At 42.9% G+C, this 18,139-nt stretch overlaps 1 protein-coding gene across 3 annotated transcripts in view; it reads left to right on the forward strand.

The window, feature by feature from the left end:
* Window positions 1-533: 533 nt before the first annotated feature.
* The window catches only part of HAVCR1 (hepatitis A virus cellular receptor 1), a 28,027-nt gene continuing 10,421 nt past the window's right edge, over window positions 534-18,139 (forward strand). Inside the window, exons 1-6 of one of the 3 annotated variants that reach the window (XM_019794796.2) lie at window positions 3,719-4,020; window positions 6,735-7,007; window positions 7,359-7,416; window positions 9,718-10,056; window positions 12,916-12,999; window positions 15,972-16,076. In XM_019794796.2, coding sequence (XP_019650355.1) covers window positions 7,371-7,416; window positions 9,718-10,056; window positions 12,916-12,999; window positions 15,972-16,076 — 574 coding nt within the window. In that variant the 5' untranslated portion in view covers window positions 3,719-4,020; window positions 6,735-7,007; window positions 7,359-7,370. Of the gene's footprint in view, window positions 7,008-7,358; window positions 7,417-9,717; window positions 10,057-12,915; window positions 13,000-15,971; window positions 16,077-18,139 lie in introns of all 3 variants that reach the window. The other 2 variants (XM_011219210.3, XM_011219207.3) reach the window with 2 other exon arrangements.

Consider the following 18,139-nt stretch of genomic DNA (forward strand, 5'->3'; position numbering starts at 1 on the left):
ACAAGTGTCATAGATTCTAACGGCAGACCCCCCGAGTAAACAGAGTGACCTGATGTATTTTCAATTTTGTAGAAAAACACGTGCTCTACAGTATAAACACTGGTATATTGATTAAAGCATTATTTCATAATCTGCCATCTTTCTAGGTGCTTGGTGATGTCTGAATGCGGCTTTAGGCAACGTAAGTTGCTTTCTTTTCCATCTGGGATAGAGAAAAGGATGGTTGTAATTAGGTTGTGAAAAATATGTTACACGAATGTAAAAGACTTCTGCTTTTGTAAGAACACAGTTTGGGGACTCGCTTGATTTTTTAAAAATTTTTCTTTAGTTAAAACATTTTACATACATTATATAAGCAGTACATTGGTACATTCTTGTTTTAAAATACTGAAATGAGGGCGCCTGGATGGCTCAGTTGGTTAAGCATCTACCTTTGGCTCAGGTCATGACCTTGGGGTCCTGGGATGGAGCCCCTTTCAGGCTCCCTGCTCAGCGGGGCGTCTGCTTCTCCCTCTGCTACCACCTCCCCCTCCTGGCTCCTGCTTGTTGTCTCTCCCTCAAAAAAAAAATAAAAATTAAAATTAAAAGCTGTAATGATACATACATAGCCTTCAACTGAAAGTCCCCCTTGCCTCTGCTTGCCTCCCTACCAGAGAGGATGCTCTGAACATGTTAGATGGGTATCCCCATCTCCTTTGCCACTACTCTGCCGTGTAGATACGCACACATACACGGATGTTGTCATTTGGCCACAGTGATTTTACAAAAATGGGTTTCTATGCAATAGATTGTTGTGTGAGGTTTTTTTCCACTTATTATTTCTTGGAAACAGTTCTTTGTGAGTGTTCCAATAAAATGTTGACGCTCTATCAAAGTAAATCATGAATGAGCAGAGGGTGTTGTGGACATTATTGAAAGTCGCTATGCCCACCGCCAACACAGTGCTTTGCCAGGGGTTTCGACAGAACTTGGTGTATATTTTGCCTAATTGCTACTAGCACCCGCAGGTTAATTTGGTGCCGGAGTCTTGCAATGGTCTTGGTTTGGGGAGTCCTTTTGAAAACTACCCTAACGCTATCTGACAAAAGCCCAAGGCTGTTACCTGTCTTTGATCTCCCATCTGCCCTCATATGGATGTGGATGAAATGTTTCAGGATCATGTGATTACGCAGCAAGACACAGGACACAGGTGAAAACTGAAAGTTTTAATCCAAAACAAATCTATGATGTCATTGTTTTTAAGTAGATAACATTGTTTTAGTTTCAGGCAGGAAAAAAAGGCCTGTAATCTCATAATGTCTTGGGGAAACATTCTGCTTTCTACAAATTGTGCCCCCTAGCTGTGTGAGCTGGAGCTTGGCTCCCATCCAGCTTTCCGACATTCTTGTCATACGTGCACAACTTCAAAACTCTGAGTCTCAATCGGCATGTTATTAACATCTGAATGATAAATGTATAAATGCTGTTGGACCATAGTACAGCTCTACCTCTTTCTTGGGAAAGGGGGCAGCGTGTTTTCCTAAACTTCCAAGGGCAGAGACTGGAGATTCACTTTCTGTGCTTAGAGTGTTCCATTGCTTAGCACAGGTACTCAATCAATACTTGATGAAACGATGTTTGTTGAGTGACAATAACAGTAGAGCAGACAAACCCGGCTTTCGCTACTGCATCTATCCTGAGTGACTTCTATGGGTCCCACACTCTTCCTCTTTTTATTCTTCGTTTTATTCATGTATAGATGGAGGGGTTTGGCCCCCATTTAAGGTCCCTTCATGTGTAAGCAGTCTCAAAGTCTATACGGCTTTCCAGACCTGGAGCCTGACCTAACATCAAGATCTGTGCTGAATCTTTTAAAAGGTCCTAGCAGAGAACACGTACTGTTCCAGCACACTAACATCTCCTTATGATCTGTGTGACTTAGTAAATAGATCAATTCCCCAGAAAAGATTGGGAGACTGGAGAAACTTGACTTGCAAAGATACGGGTGTGGCAAAGAGATAAAGAACGGAATGCTGGGAGAAAGTTGCCTTTCTCCGTAAAATGCTTTGAGGGAGGGTCAGTGACAGACCACCAGAGAAGCTGGAGAACTGCCCCGAGCTTGCCTGTCCGTAAGTCCTCTGGAAACCAAAAGCTTTGCTGCTTGACCTTTTTCAGTCTGATGTGGGATATTAGGACAGTGATGATTGAGCCAAGATGAACTAGGGGAAATTCACATAAAATTAAATAAATGTTTGCATTTCTTGGGAGGTAGGTGCTCATTCAAATGGAATGATGGATTTATACAGTCTGAGTTGTTTATGCTTTTCCTGGGCAACATCGGTGAGAGACATAGTGTAACGTTGGAGGAAGCCATATTTATTCAGGCTTACTTGAAGGCTGTGTGAACTTAGAGTCAACACGCACCTTTGCTGAGCCTTCCCTCGTCTGTGAAATGGGTATTATATAATATGGAAATGGGAATGTCTCTAGAGCATAGCTACATTGTCAGTTTGGCTTATTGACTTTTGTGATTTGTAAAGTAAAGACATTTGTAAATTGTAGAAGATAACTAGTTGTATAAAGTGTCATGATCGGTCGAGGGGGAGCCTCATATTGGCTTCTGACTTTTGTAGGTTTCATCGTAGTCTCTTCTCTGTCAAACTATTGGGCTTACAAAATTTAGCAGATACAAATGGTTTAGTTTGGTTGGAGTTTTGTGAGGCTTGGGGTGGAAGGGTGTGGTCAGCTTGGGAAGGTAGGCAGTTTTCAGAATTTGGACTTTGGCATTGGGAAGCCATTGAATGCTTTTAAGGTGGGGGAGAGATTATTGAGAGACAGTGGGAGAGAGACTGGAGAAGATTAAAAAAAAAAAAAAAAGTACTCCACTGTGGAGTCTCCACCCCTCCCCCGTGGCCTGTGCCTGCAGGTAGCTGGAGAACACCGCCAGCCTCCTGGGCTGGTCTCAATTTCATGCCCCTACCTCCGGGGAAACTTTCCTGCTGCTGGATGGTCCTACGTTAGTCCCTCGTCCATTTGTTCTTACGGATGTGCCACCCTGGTCGTGTGGAAGTGAAATCCCCTGCTTGGGCACTGGATCTCATCCCTCCATTACTCCACACATTTTTCTTCTCCCAAGACCATTTTTCTTCCTCCTCTGGATCATCTCCATATCATACAAACCCTGCTGCTATTTTTGTCATTTTCAACATCATTCTCTTGACCATGCTCCCCAACTCCCTCTTCCATTTCTTTTCCCTGTAAAACTCCCTGAAAGAGTTCTCTGCCTCCAGCTCACTCTTGATTTTCCCTTTCCTTGCGAACGTCTTTCTCTGAGGTATAACATACATCAGGAAAGTAAACGGTCACTCAGCCGCTCTTCCCCACAGCCGCTTTTGTCAAGGTCACCAGTGATTCCCAGGTGGCCAAATCTCACCCCTTGACTTTGCAACATTTGCTGCGTGATCATTGCCTCTTCGTTGGGTGCATTTGTTTCACTTGACTTCCAGGATCCCATTTACCTTTTGCTTTTCCTCCTACCTCCTAGCCCTGCTTCTCTGTCAGTGCTGGTGCCTCTTCCACTCCAGCTTTCTGGGGAAGGCCCCCGGACCTAGTCCTTAGCCGCAAGCATTCCCTTGAGTCTCTCGCCCAGGTTCATGGCTTTAAAGTACCATTTCTGTACCAATGATTCCCAAATATGTATCTTTGTCCTAGACCTGCCTCCTGAACTCCAACAGCCTCCCCCTGAAACTCAGCACTTTCAAAATCCAGACTGTTCCTTCCCAAACCCACATCGCATGCAGCTTCCCCTGTGTCCGTTGGTGGCCCTTCCAGTTTGTCCAGTTGTTCAGGCCAAAATCCCTTGGAGTCATGTTTAAGTTTCTACACCTCATATCCTGTAGGAAATCCTGTTTGCTCTGCTTTGTAAACATCCAGAGCCTGAACTATCTACTCTCATCCCTTCCTCTCTCCTGACATGCTACGAAAGTCTCCTGACAGGTCTTCATCCTTCTCAACTTAGCAGCTGCAGAGTCCTTCTCGAAGGTAAGCCGGATGCCGTCCCTTTGGTGCCCCTGCGGTGGCGCTCCTTCTCAGGGAAAGTAAGCAGCTGGAAGTTCGTGTTTGGTGCCTGAGCATTGTCACCCATTGAGCCTTACCCCTCAACTCGGGGTGTAGCCTTCAAGGGGTCACAAAGTTGGCACTAAAGACTAGTGATTCATGGAGGTTGTTTAGTTCAAATTAAAAACAAAACAGAACAACACTATGCTGTTGGGGAGCCTTTAGAACACAATAGAGGTTGTCATGGGAGATGGACTTGCCAGAAAATTCAGTCCTACAAAATTGTATAGTCCGTGGACATCTCTGTGCCTTGGTTCTGTTCCCTATCATGGCTCTTGCTCATTATTTCTTCCACTTAAACACCCTCTGCCTTTCCCCCGTTTTCTGACAATGAACTCCACATGTCACTTTTTTAAGGGATTTTTCTGCCACTCCCTCCTGTCCCCCCTCCTCCTACCCCAGTCAATGAATGATCTCCCCCCTCATGCCTTTATGCTTCCATTAGTTTATTTAATCAACACTAATTTGATCCCTTACAATGTTTCAGGAATACAGCAGGAATACTGTCTTAGAGGAGATTATGGTCCAGAATTGAGTACTTTCCAAGACCGTAGCCATGCATGGCTATTTAAATTAATTAAAATTAAATTAAGTTAAAAATTTTTTTACCTTCTCAGTTGTACTATTACATTTCCAATGCTCAGTAGTCAGATGTGCCTAGCAGCTACTATGTTGTACAACATCCCTGTGCTGGGATAACCCCATCTTCATGGAAAGTTCTAGCAGTACAAGAGAAAGGGGGGATGGACAACAGACGCGCACACACACACACACACACACACAGAGTCAAGGAAAACAAGGGAATAAATTCTGCATAGAGAATTGAAATAGTGTAGTGGAGTGACTCGTTGGCTACTTTAGACAGAGGGACCAGAGGGATGTCTGAGAAGGTGACATTTAAGCAGGGGTTGAGAAAAAAAGGAGAAATCTGAAACAGATGGGGTGAAGGAATGTAAATCAAGGCAGAGGGCACCACAAGGGGTGAAAGCCTAATGTGGGGACACATTTGAAAGAACCCCAAATGGCTGGAGCCTGTGGGAGGAGTGAGAGACACAGAAGAAATCTGAGAGGTGGGCAGGGGCCAGATCACCGCGCAGGACTTTGTAAATCTGGGTTGGAAATGAGTGCTTTTGTTTTGTTTTTTCTGAGACAGCCATGGGAGTGTTGTAAGGGGAAGAGTGACACAGTCTGATTATATATTTACCATTTACATCATTCTGCCCAGTTTTACTAGTTGCTTACTTACCTGTCTCTCCACCTGATTGCACCATCCTGGGTGTTTTCATTCTTAGATTATTGAGTCATGTTCCGTTAGCCTCTGTAAGTGGATAAAAACTGTGGTAGGATTGAATTAAATCAGAAAAATCCTTACCACTGACCTGCTGGGCTTTGGCTGAGTCTCAGAGTATAACAAAAACTAGTCATGACATATTTTGCCTCCCAAATAAATATAAGGTATGACCTACTTCTTTGTGAGGCATTTCAGAATTTGTCCCTCACTTTTGGCAGTAGTCAAGGTGGGGCTCAATATTTTTCCCTCTAAGTATATAAAGGCGGAGAATAAGAGCAAAGTGGGTGTCTAGAAATGAGCGTTTCCCTTCAGAGAACTCCTCTTGTTGCCTAATTGAATTCCAGTGCATGGCATGGAAAAGCTAGGAGGGCTATTACAGATCATATGGTACAACTGTTTTATGGAAAAGGTGAATTTCAGGAAATAGGCCAGGGGACAGCGCATGTGAAGTCCCAGTGACAGGAAGGAGCTTGTGTTCATGGAGGTAGAGCAGAGTCTAAAGCAAGGGGCTCCTCTAGCCAAGGCCTTCTTCAGACAGGGCTGGAGCAGTGCAGCGGCAGGCTTGAGAGGGCACGCCCTAAGGGCGCTGGCTGGTACAGGCCATGGATGGCCATCTCACTGGATCCCATAACAAAGCTGAAAAGCTGAATTCTCCCACGGGCTCTCTCGATTTCTAAATCCTTAGCCATTAATTAAGAAATGAATTTTTAAACAGCATGGTACAAAGTACCTCTGTGGGCCAAATATAGTCTTCGGGTCACTAGTTTGGAGCATCAGGCTTTGGAGGTCTTTCTCCAAGTGTGGAGACTGCTGGAGTCTGGGGTTCGCATTCCCGGGCAGCCCAGGACCCAGTGCCGCAGTATATCCAGCCCGTCCTCCACGCTCCATGAAGCCTGTGATGGACTGCGCCTAGAGATGGAGAGTCAGTGCTTCCTTGGGAGGAAGTCACTGAATCTTCAGACCAGAAGGGCAGTTAATGAAGTGCCAGGCAGGCTTACACATACTTGTATGGCTTAATAATTAAGAGCAAAAGTCAGAAGACCTGGGCTGGATCCTCAGCTCACTTAACCTCCCCAAGCCTCAGTTTCCTCCTCCACGAATGTGATTAGTAGCAACACCTGCCCGAGGGGATCTGCGAGGATTAAATTGCACAGAGCCTGCTATGCAGTTCTCCAAAAACCTTGCTTAGCATTAATGCGTATTTAGGTTTCATTTTCAAAGTTCTCCTACATCCCTTTTGCTCATTATGACAATCCTTTGAGGGAGACAGAGCAAGTATGTTTCATGCTATTTTTACAAATGAGGAAATCAAGTCTTGGAGGCGCTCAGTAACCCCAGGGATCCCCAGCTTCGCAGGTGGCAGAGCTGGGATCTGAACCCGATTATGGCCCGAATCTGCTTCCTGAAGCATTCTGCTGTCGGCACTCAGTAAGATGTGTTCTGAGTCATGGCTTCCTGTAACACAAATTGTTGGGCACGGTGATTCACATTCTTGCTTAATTCTTGCTACTGGCAAACCCGACAGTATGACGAAGACTGGGAACTGATCTTTGGAGCCATAGAGCCCAGAGTATCCTGCACTCACCAACGGGCTAGTTGATGCTCATCTCAGAGGCCAAGGGTAAGTGAAGACTAGTCTTTGCTGTGATGTTCCCCTCTTCGAACCTGCCTCTGGTTTCCTCCCCGTTTGCTCCTTTATCCCCTGTGTCGGCATCAAGAGTCAGTGTGGACTCTGTGGGGAAGGAGCCGAACCCAAGGGGCTGCTGTCTGCTGGAAGGTGCAGGACCGTCAGCCACCCCTGAGCCAACCGAGACCCGAAGCTGTTGTGCTTGGTCTCTCATTGCTAACGGGGCAGGCTCATGTGATTCAGCCAGTCAGGGTGAAAGGAGAAGTTGCAAACTGGGGGTTAAGACTTGTTTCAAGACCATCTGGTGAGGGGCACACCTACCAGTCTGCTTTCTCTTTCTTTCAGGCCGTTACCATCATGCAACCTTGGGTAGCCATCTCCAGCCTCATACTACTTCTGACAGGTAAGCGACTAGGTGGACTGGTCTGGAAGCCCTGAGGATGGGAGAGTGTAGGAGATGTGTGAGTGTGGTGTAGGAAGACAGATATGCTTGGGCTTTGGTGGAAGCTAGTGGGTCAACGTGGGCAAAGAACCAGGCTAAATCTTACTCAAAAGAAATTGCTTAAATGTTGTGAATTGCAAAATGCATGGGTAAGTGAACCAGGCACAATGCCGAAGATTGTGTCATATCTTGCCATTTGTGTTTGAACAAACAAACAAAAAGGAGTGGGTAGATAGTCGTGTGGTAATGGACTGACTACTCAAGTGTATGTTAAATACATTAACAGTGTTAGCATGGGTGGGAGGGGATGGGGAGAAAAGACTGGGCTAAGATGGAAAAGCGACCAGTCCTTCATTGAACTATCTTGTGTCCTTTGGTATTTTTAAAATGATGTGCAACTATTTCTTTTAAAAATATTTTATTTCAAGCATTCCATGAGATAGAGGGGAAAGTTAGGAATAGACATAATCTGAAATTTTAAAAACAGTAATTTCCAGAAGTCAGATTATAGGGAAAGTTCATTTCTCATTATAACTTGTATAACTTGATTTTTGTGATTAGCATATGTTATATTTATAATCCAAAAATGATATTAGGCAGAATGATATAAGAATTCAGTGAAAAAGTCATTTTCTTATTTTATGTAACAATGAGAATTTTTATTCCCAAAGCATTTTCCAAAGTCATAGTCCAATTCTAAAGATGAGTGGTTGGTGAATTTCCGATTTCTTTTAAGGGCCACCTTGACTGCATTTGGCACTATAGGGTTTTTATGCCCCTGTTCCAGGAGAGACTTCTTGTTTTTGTTTTTTAAGTGGCATAATTTAGTACATGATTGAGTATTTTCCAATTCTCTGTTTTCACGGGGGAAGTGGGCCTCACTCAGTTGTGGGGCTCTTACCAACTTACGAGAAGGGGTCCATATTGGATTTTTTTAGACTGATACTAAAGCCCATGGTAAACCTCAACTCCTCCTAGAAGTATTAGAAACCCATTATCTTTTTTAAAAAAAAATTTTTATTTATTTATTTTAGAGAGGGATAGAGAGTGCGACGGTGGGGGCGGGGGGAAGTGAGGGAGAGAGAGAATTGCAAGCCAACTCTGCACTGAGTGCAGAGCCTAACACAGGGCCTGATCTCATGACCCTGAGACCATGACCAGAGCCATAACCAAGAGTCGGACGCTTAACCTACTGAACCACCCAGGTGCCCCTAGAAATGCATTTTCTAAAAGTTGATTTCTGAAGAGTTTACTAGACTTCTGCCTTTAAACCAATAATACTTTTTAAAATTAAGTTTTTTATTTTAATTCCGGTATAGTTAACATACTGTTATATTAGTTTCACGTGTACGATATAGTGATTCAACTCCATATATTACGCAGCATTCATCATGATAAGTGTGCTCCTAATCTCCATCACCTATTTCATCCATCCCTCTCTCACCTCCCCTCTGGTAACCATCAGCTTGTTCCCTGTAGTTAAGAGTCTGTTTCTTGGTTGATCTCTCTTGCTCTCTCTTTTTTTCCTTTGTTCATTTATTTTGTTTCTTAAATTCCATATATGAGTAAAATCATACGATATTTGTCTTCCTCTGACTGACTTATTTTGCTTAGCATTATATATACTCTCTAGCTCCATCCATGTTGTTGCAAATGAAAGCCAATAATATTTTAAACAAAACACTAGCTCTGCTTTTCTTATAAGAGAGGTGTTGTGAGGTGACTTCACTTGCAATAGCAGTTTACAAAGTTGCCATAAAAATTAAAACTTTAAATGCAATAGAATTTTTCAAACATATTTCTATTGAGACAGTAATTGAATCTGGGGGAGGGGGAAAGCCACATGTATGTATTACCTTTTTAATAAGCGCCTCTACCTGTCAGACATTGAATGAAATACACACTCATGTATTATTGGAGTGTCATTTGGTTCAAACGTTTTAGATAGAAATTTGGCCATGTTCATCAAGAGACTGAAAATATTGCTGCCCTTTGTCTTGGTAAGTTTTCTCTTAGACATCTGTACTATTAGAAAACAATCCTAAATACAGGGGAAAAAAGTTTATATTTTTATCTACCAATATCAAATAAATAATGCTTTTAAATAATGTTAATGTAAAAACGCTTATAGTAAATTTTTTAAATTGAAGACACAAAGTCCTATGATTACAAATGAAATAAACTATATAAAAAGAAAAAAGTGAAAATAAATGTAAAATTAAAAGATTGAGTCCTCATGCTCTGTTTTCTCTCTGTTTATAGATGCTGTAGTTTCTTACACTCAAGTGATTGGAGTGGTGGGTCGTTCCATCACACTACCCTGCACCTATTCGACAGCTAATGGAGTCACAACCATGTGCTGGGGCCGAGGGGCATGTCCCTTCTCCCACTGCTCAGATGAAGTGGTCTGGACTAACGGATCACATGTCACCGTTCAGAAGCACCCGCGTTATAAACTAAAGGGAAACCTTTCAAGAGGGAACGTGTCTTTGACCATAGAGAATGTGGCCCAGACTGACAGGGGTCTGTACTGTTGCCGTGTTGAGCACAAGGGGTGGTTCAATGATATGAAACTCACCCTATCACTGGAGATAAAGCCAGGTGAGCTTGTCTTCCGTCTTCCTCTGATCACTTCATGTGGGTGAGCTGAGATGTTTCCAGTTTGGTAGTAACTTTCTCTTTCTTTAATAGGAAAAGGGGAGGTTCCTCCAATCTTGTTTTTCAGTTAACTGCTTGGAAATAGAATAACTTCCATTTGTATAAAATGAAGTGTTCAGACCCATCTTGAGCAAGACCGTAGGCAAAAGGATCTTCCCAGCCAGCAAACTATTTCCTAAAGCAGGGCTTCAAAAATGCCAGTTGGTTTATGAAAAAGCATTCAGTGTTCCATTGTGAAACAGAGTGAACATTTTTATCAAACTAAATTTGGTCAAGTTAAAGAACTGCCCTTTTTTTTCCCTCTGAGATGATGTTTTAGAAGAATTTTTATATGTCCTTACCATTTTAAAACTACTTTGAGAATTTCAAACATATAAAGCAGGCCTTGCCAAGTAGGTATAGCATCCAGCTACAACAATTGTCAACTCAATCTAGTTGCATATACATCGTAAAGGGATATGTAGTTCCATCCTTCCCTCTGCCCTGCCTGGGATTTTTTGAAGCATATTTCATATCATATCACAAAATTGCTTGTTTAAAAATTAAAGTGACCTTATTGCAATATGAAAACATTTACATCCCAATAACTATTCACCACTTGCTTTTAAGAATTTGATGAAATCCAAAACTCTGTCTTGGTGTGAACATCCTCATTTTCTTTACCGTTGGACGAATGGAGTGGATTCTTCAGGATTTCCTGGTTTCTGGTGTTCCTTCCTAATGAATTTCTTTCCACTAAGCTCTGATACTGACAATAGAATCCAATACCTATGTGTCTTTCTTTCTTTCTTTCTTTCTTTCTTTCTTTCTTTCTTTCTTTCTTTCTTTCTTTCTTTCTCTTCCTTTCTTCTTTTTCTTTCTTTCATTTTTTTTTCTTTTTTAAATTAAGAGGAACTTGGTTTTGCAATCTCCCAACTTTTGGACTTGGTTTGTTTCTTTTGTGAAGACTAGTGAGTGACATAAGGTCAGTTTTGATGGAGAAAATAGCTGACCGTGGGGAAAACCATCTGTGGGAAGCAATTTAGGGAAGCCAAAAGAGGCTGGTGATAATCGTGTGCTCTAGACAGATGCGAGGAAGCAGCATGTGGAGAAGAGATTATGATTACAATTTTTTTGGATTTGTGAAGTTTATTATTGGTTTGGCTGAATGTTAGGAACTGACATAGCCAAGAAATTAGTAGAACACTTGTAAAGTGCTTCGAAATTCTTTAACATGTGGGCACTTACAAAGGCAGCGCTCTGTCACATGGGAAGAGGGTCTGTAACTGAGCCAAGGAGACTCTGCCTCCAATAACCAATTCTTGGCTTAAGTTTGCTTGCACTTTTCACCACCTAAGCTTACTCTTAAAACTTCTGTTTGGGTTTTTTTCCACCAGCATCTACAGTTATAGTTTCCTCGCTTATGCCTAGGGAAAATATTTGCCACTGAAGAAACCAAGTTCATTAGACAATTTGATTAGGTTGCCTCCTCTTTGTTTCCCTTACTGTCCTTTGATCAGATTTTTTGCGTGTGTGCTTCCCCCCCCAACCCCAGATCAGATTTTAAACTGGAAGGAGGGGATTGGATTGTACTCTTTTTGAAAGTCGCTAACTACACCTTAGATCAGGGTCAGCAAACTGTAGCCCCAGGGCTAGATCAGATTACAAAACAGGCCTGCTGCTGTATAAATTTTTATTTGAGCAGCCACACCCATTTGATACATAGATTGTCTATGGTGGCTTCCCCAGAGGTGGAGTGGAGCAAGTTTCCTAAGCCTAAAGCATTTCCTGTCTGGCCCTTTCTAGAAACTTTGCTCATCTCTGCTCATTTGGACTAATGCTGCATATAATAGACACTCACAAATATTTGTTGAAAAAAGATTTTTCCTCTTCAGATTCTAACTTAAATCAGATCTTTTGGAAGGAAAATTTTTCAAACCAACTGTACCCTATTTAAGTGACACAGATTTTCTTTTGTAGTTAGTCAAGTCGAAATTTAAGGAAACTTCTGGCCGAGAAAAAGGTGCCTAGTGAGTTCAAAAGTATACATTCTTGATTCAGTCTTTCATTGGTTTGTTTTTGTGCCAGGCCCTGTGTTCGGGCTAACTTCCGGTTTTAGCTCTGTCTGGCTGACACCTTGACTAAGTGATTTAGAATCCTATATATACCGCTGCTGAATCTGGAAAGTCAGCGTTATCAGCTGTTGTTACCTCTTAGGTGGGAAGGAACCGTGTTAAAAGGTCTAGTTCACCTTCTAACCAAAAGTATAAATCATCTGTGTGATTTATCTAGCGTATGCTAATGGGCGTGAGTTAGTCCTCATTTAGGACGCAGGTCCCTCTCTTGGTATGCTACCCGCAGGCCTGACTGGACTGAATGCTATTCATTTGGTAAGTCTTCTAGGTCTGGGAACTACTGTTGAAGTCTTAGTCATTCACCATGGAGAGCATAAAGGTAGCTCCAGGCTCTAGACATTTTCCTTACCTCACAGATGTTTATGAAGATACAGAAATCTGATATGCATGACTAGTCTTCTCAAAGTGCTTCAGTGCAAATCCCAGGTGACATTTTTCACCTCTGAATCTCCCCAAATATATACCTTTTAATGCAGCTGCTTCCTTTTTGCAAGTATGTCTTCAAAGCCCTCCTCTGTCACAGATTTTAGTTGACCAAGGACAAGAACTCCAAGTTCAGGGAAGATTAGTGCCTAATTCTGCCTGGGGACAGTCTCTCATTGGTTGCATTAGTACACAGGCCTAGCACAAGGCTCTTGTTTCTTGCTGCTTGATTAATCCTTGCTTTCATGTTGGTTTCTAACTCCAGCTGAGGTCACCCATGTTCCAACGTCACCTAGGGTCTTTACGTCTACTTCTTCAACGCCAGCACCCACGCAGAACGTCAAGCCAGGTAAACAAATGTGTTTCTTGAGCCCAGAGGTCTTCTAATGACAGGACGTGGACCATCCAAGGCATTGTGTTAAGGCAGAAGTACAATCTAAGCTAAGGGTCCTTACCTGGCTTCCAAACATGGGCTTCACAGGGTCTATGAACACCTGGCCTAAATTATATGTACCTTTTTACATATAATCATTTTTAGAGGAAGGGGACACATAGGTTTTGGTCAGATTCTCCAAGGCATTCATTGTTGGCAATATCCCCGAAAAACCAGACCACTGATCTTCGACATTTGATGAAGGTGGCGTGGATTTGGCCCAGTTGAGCACAGGTGTTTGAGGAAAAAGTAGGGAATGCCAGAGAGTAAGGGCCAGGTTAATGAAATTCTGTCCTTACAAGGAGCTCTGAGCAGAGATCAGCTAGTCCATTCTGAAGCCAGACCCCCACTTGAGATGAGATTTCAGTGAAGTTAACATTTACTCTGTTTGCTATGTGACAGGAACCATGCTAAGTGCTTTACAGATATTATATTGCTTAATTCTTATGACAACCCCTTTGCACTATCGGTGTGATTGAATCCCATTTTATAGTTGTGAAAACTAAGGCACAGGGTCTGAGTTCATTGTGGAAAATTACATGGATAGAAACTACTCGAATCAGGATTCATTCTCCATTAATTTGAATTTTTGGGCCTGTGCTTTTAACGACTGGATTGTACCTTCTGCCATGAGCACCGAGCTTGTGTTTGGATGAATTTGTCTTGATCTGACATCCTCACTGAACAATCCTCATACGATTACCCTGTCTTCTCTGGGCAGTCGATCTACTTACACAGTTTTGCTTCCAGCATCCTTTAATTTAGTTATGGAGCATGGAAATAACAAAAGATGCTATTTATACTGATGAAAAAGTAAGCATCAGATTTAAAGGCTTCAGGGATTTAGAGCTTACATGTCTTTTTTTTTTTTCATTCAGTCCACATGGTTCATACTTGAAACTTCTGATAAATAAGAGCTTAGATTTAATACAAATGGAGAATAATTTGACTTAAAGGTAGAGAAATAGCTTGCCATTCTGAGGACAGGTTAAGGTTCAAACCTTCTATTTCTAGGATTAAAAACATAAATTTTAGTGGAGATTCTTAAAGCCTCCAAAACTCTTTGACCCATTGGGGTAGTGCTGGATTCTGAGGAGTAACAGAGACGTCACAACCTCTTAGCCAGAAAAATCTGATGAAACATTGATTTTCCCCGACTCCTATTGAACCATATGTATGTTTAATCAGGAGGAATCTGAAGGATTGGGCCTTGAGCTGAGTTTGGAAGACGGGGATTTAGGTTAAAACTGGGATTTTAGAGCTCTAAGAGTTTGTAAGAAAAACAGGTCTGTTGGTTCGAGGCAGCTGAAGACACTAGAGAATCTGGTGACTTTCTCAATATTGATTTAGCTCTGTAATACTTAGTTTGTGCCTGCAAATGGGCGTGGATTAGTGGGCTGGGTTTGGTGAACATGCATATTTAAAGCAAAGATTCAGAAGAAAAGTGTTGGCTTCTATGTCCATGTGACCTCCTCGGGGGTAGTATTCATTGAGCTTTTTCCTTGTCTTGATGGTTTTCCCATGAGTTTGAGTTGAGTTGAACAGGAAGGAGGTGCCCGCTGGAGCAGATCCAATGTGGGGACATTTATCTTTATATCCACGCTCTTCCTGTGCTCCATGACTCTTGTGTACGCTAGTTGCCTAAAATATTTGTGGAATGTTTGGATGTAAGGTTTTAGAAACAGGGAGAAAAGAAAGATGCCTGCTAAGACCCAAGCTTGGAAAAAAAATTAAGCCCAAGAGGTCTTTTGCACAGATCCAAGTTGAATAAAGTTTCTGATCACCTGACTTCATTGTCTTGTCCTGTTCTTAGTTCTTAAACAGAGTTACACCCTGATATAGATTTGAGCATTAGAGAGAAGCAGGAAAATAGTTCAGAACACAAGAAAGGGCGATGTTGAAAATGTGAAGGCCACTGTGGGGAAGGGAGAACAGAAAGACCAATGAAAGATAAGAAAAGCCCAGGTTTGGGAATTCTTGTCCAGCCAGCACCACTAACTTGCTCTAAAATTTGTGGTGCTCTAAGAGGAAAGTACATAAAAGTAAAATATTTAAAATGTTAATAAAATACACAAAGAGGCAAGTGATCAGCGCTGCACGTAAGGTGAGATACTCGACAAAAAATAAAGGAGTGATTTTAGGAAGGAAAGGAAAATCTAGCCTTGTACTGGAAAATTCTTCGTGAGGCTTTTTGGTGCAAAACCGAAGATGAGTCAGATAACACAGGAAATCAGTCTTAGAAAAGGAGTGACCAGAATGCCAGTGCAGAAGGAGCCAGGTCAAGGTCCACCAAGAACGTGGCTTTGAGAGTTGTTAATTATCACCAAGGTTCAGACTTTGGACAATGTTGTCACCTTGAAAAGCCCTCAAGGCATTAAATATTGTGAGTCTGTGTTCTGTAATGTTTGGACGGATGATGGGGAACTTGAATAAAGCCAGGAAATCTAGATTGGGCTGTTGTGAAGGGGGATGGGCAGATTAGCACAAACTCCCAGGCCCTATTCCTTGGAAGTGAAACGTCACTTGTACGATTCAAAGCTTAATTGGATGTCCTAGGTAAGGTGTGCTGCTGTAGGCTTTGGACAGATTCTAGGAGTAGAACCCAGATCCTGATAAACTCTTGAGATCGTTATCTAGATCAGATTTCTTCATGATAATGGCATGCCCAGATGGCGTTGTGGTGCCTCAAGGCCGTCTTTGAAGACTTTTCTAAGAGGAAGTTGGAAGGAATGGAAGTGGGTGGGGGCGAGGCATGCCTTCAGGGGATGGCTGGGTGTGGGCACTCCGGGAAGTTGACGGTGATTCCTGGTTTTAGTTTTGTTTTTTACTTTTGTTGGGGGTGGGCATTTTCCTCTACAAAGAGAGCACAGTTATTCTTTTTATTCCAGTAGCTACAACTTCTGCAATGCAGACTGCAGGAACCCAGCCTACCGTGCCGCAGAAAACAAGCACGAGGCAGCCCACCAATTCACCCTTGTACTCTTGCTCGACAGGTAACTTCATTTTCTTGCCTGGACATCTGGGAGTACTCACATTTTGGTAATCATTGACGCATTGTTAAAAGACTACATTCTGACTAGGGCAAATCTGACATGAATGCTGAGACTGGCCACTCCAATCAGCCAATGTGACTTGAACAAATGTCTTACTCATTTAGAATCTGTGTTTATCATTTGTGAAATGGATGGAATAACAACGATCTCCGTAGAATGCTTTTGAGGATTAAATAACGTGAAAAACCTAAGACAGAGTTACAAGGTGCTAAGTAATAGATACAATAGCAACTCTGACCCTTTAACTTTGAAAATCTAGAATCCATCTACCTGACTGGCCCAGGGAGCTTGTATGATTTGGGAACACCCACATGCATAACATTATTTTTCTTAATCAAACAAACTGCTTTTGACTCCAGACTTACCAGCGGGCTTGCTCTCTTGGGCCAGAGCCATAAAACCATTAAATCCAGCCCTCCGTTATCCAGACCAAAGGGGTCAACCATGCTCATGCTTCATGGAAGACCCAGACCCTAAGTACTTCTAGGAAGCTCCCCTGCTGCCCTGTGAGGCTTGCACATGGACACTTCGAGATGGGCTGAGGACATCGGCACCAGCACTAAGAGGCATGTCCACTGAGCCTGTCTACTACCTTCTCCAGCTTTTCCCCCTGTCCCCGTTCTGGGCAGGTCTTGTATAATCTTTGCTTTTTTGAAACCTGATTCACCTGTCTTTCCTGTGGTAGAGAAAGGTGCTGCTGAATCCTCTCATTTGCCCCGGATAATTCTGTTACCCACAGTGGTTATTTTGGGGAGTGCCACAGGCTGAACCCCTTTGTAACGCGGAGCTGGTTCATGTGTGCTTGTGTCTGTGCTGAATCCAAGCAGGTCCAGCCTTGCAAGGCTCCTCCTTAGTGTTTATGACTCATTGCGCTCAGGAGTTGCCAATCCGTAGGGGGCCCCCTGTATGGCTTACCTTCTGCCAGTCATTCCTGGAAGCTGGTTAATTTAAAATGGACCTGCAGTGAGATTCACAGAGGGGTCTATTCAGCTGGGATTAGATAGTGGTGACATTTGGTTTTGAAAGTGGAATCCTTAGTGTGAACTGTTTCTGGGCACAAAAACAAAGTGAAAATAAATAGAAACACAAGGTAGCCACAGTAGGAAGCAGACGTACCGCAAGCTTCTAGGGTTTGAGTGGGAAGAACATCGGAGTCAGGAGTCATAGGACTAAAACCAAGTCAAGGTATAGCTTCCCAGAGTGGAACAGACATGGGAGCAGCTGTGTCCCCTATGACTTACGCAATCGTTGCCACCTTGGCAGTGTACCTGAGGGTCTCGAGCCAAATCCTCACCGTGCCTGAGCCAGCCTCCAGCAAACCGAAGGCTCACAGGAGCAAAGAATGTTAGTTCTGTCTGGAAGGGACTTTGGTGCTCACATGGCCCACCACCCACATTGGATAGATGTATGTGCCAGGAAACTGTCACACGTTATCTCACTTAATTCTTTGAAGGCAGGTCTCATTGACTGCCATTTCTAGATTAGGGAGGCCCTACAGTTCTGTTTTAGACATCGGCAGCTCCCAATTCAGCTGACAGCTACTAGCTGTATGCCCATGGGCAAGATGTGGCATTTGTCCCCGGATGTTAACGATGACAGAAGGACATGAGGTTGGGAGGGGCATTGCACAGTGTCTCTCTACCTGTTGCTCCTTCCAGTGTAACGTAATAATTAATAACAGCTAATATTTATTTAATATGGTGTTCAGTCCTTTATGTACACCATCTAATTCAACAACTTTATGAGGGGGTACTGTTAATAGCTTATAGTTTTTTTTTTTTTTTTAAGATTTTATTTATTTATTTGACAGAAAGAGACAGCCAGTGAGAGAGGGAACACAAGCAGGGGGAGTGGGAGAGGAAGAAGCAGGCTTCCTGCAGAGCAGGGAGCCCGATGCGGGGCTCGATCCCAGGACCCTGGGATCACTAGCTGACCCGAAGTCAGATGCCCAATGCCTGAGCCACCCAGGTGCCCCTTATAGTTCTAGCTATATTTACAAAATC

Source organism: Ailuropoda melanoleuca, chromosome 3, assembly GCF_002007445.2.
Source record: "Ailuropoda melanoleuca isolate Jingjing chromosome 3, ASM200744v2, whole genome shotgun sequence".
Taxonomy (NCBI): Eukaryota; Metazoa; Chordata; class Mammalia; order Carnivora; family Ursidae; genus Ailuropoda; species Ailuropoda melanoleuca.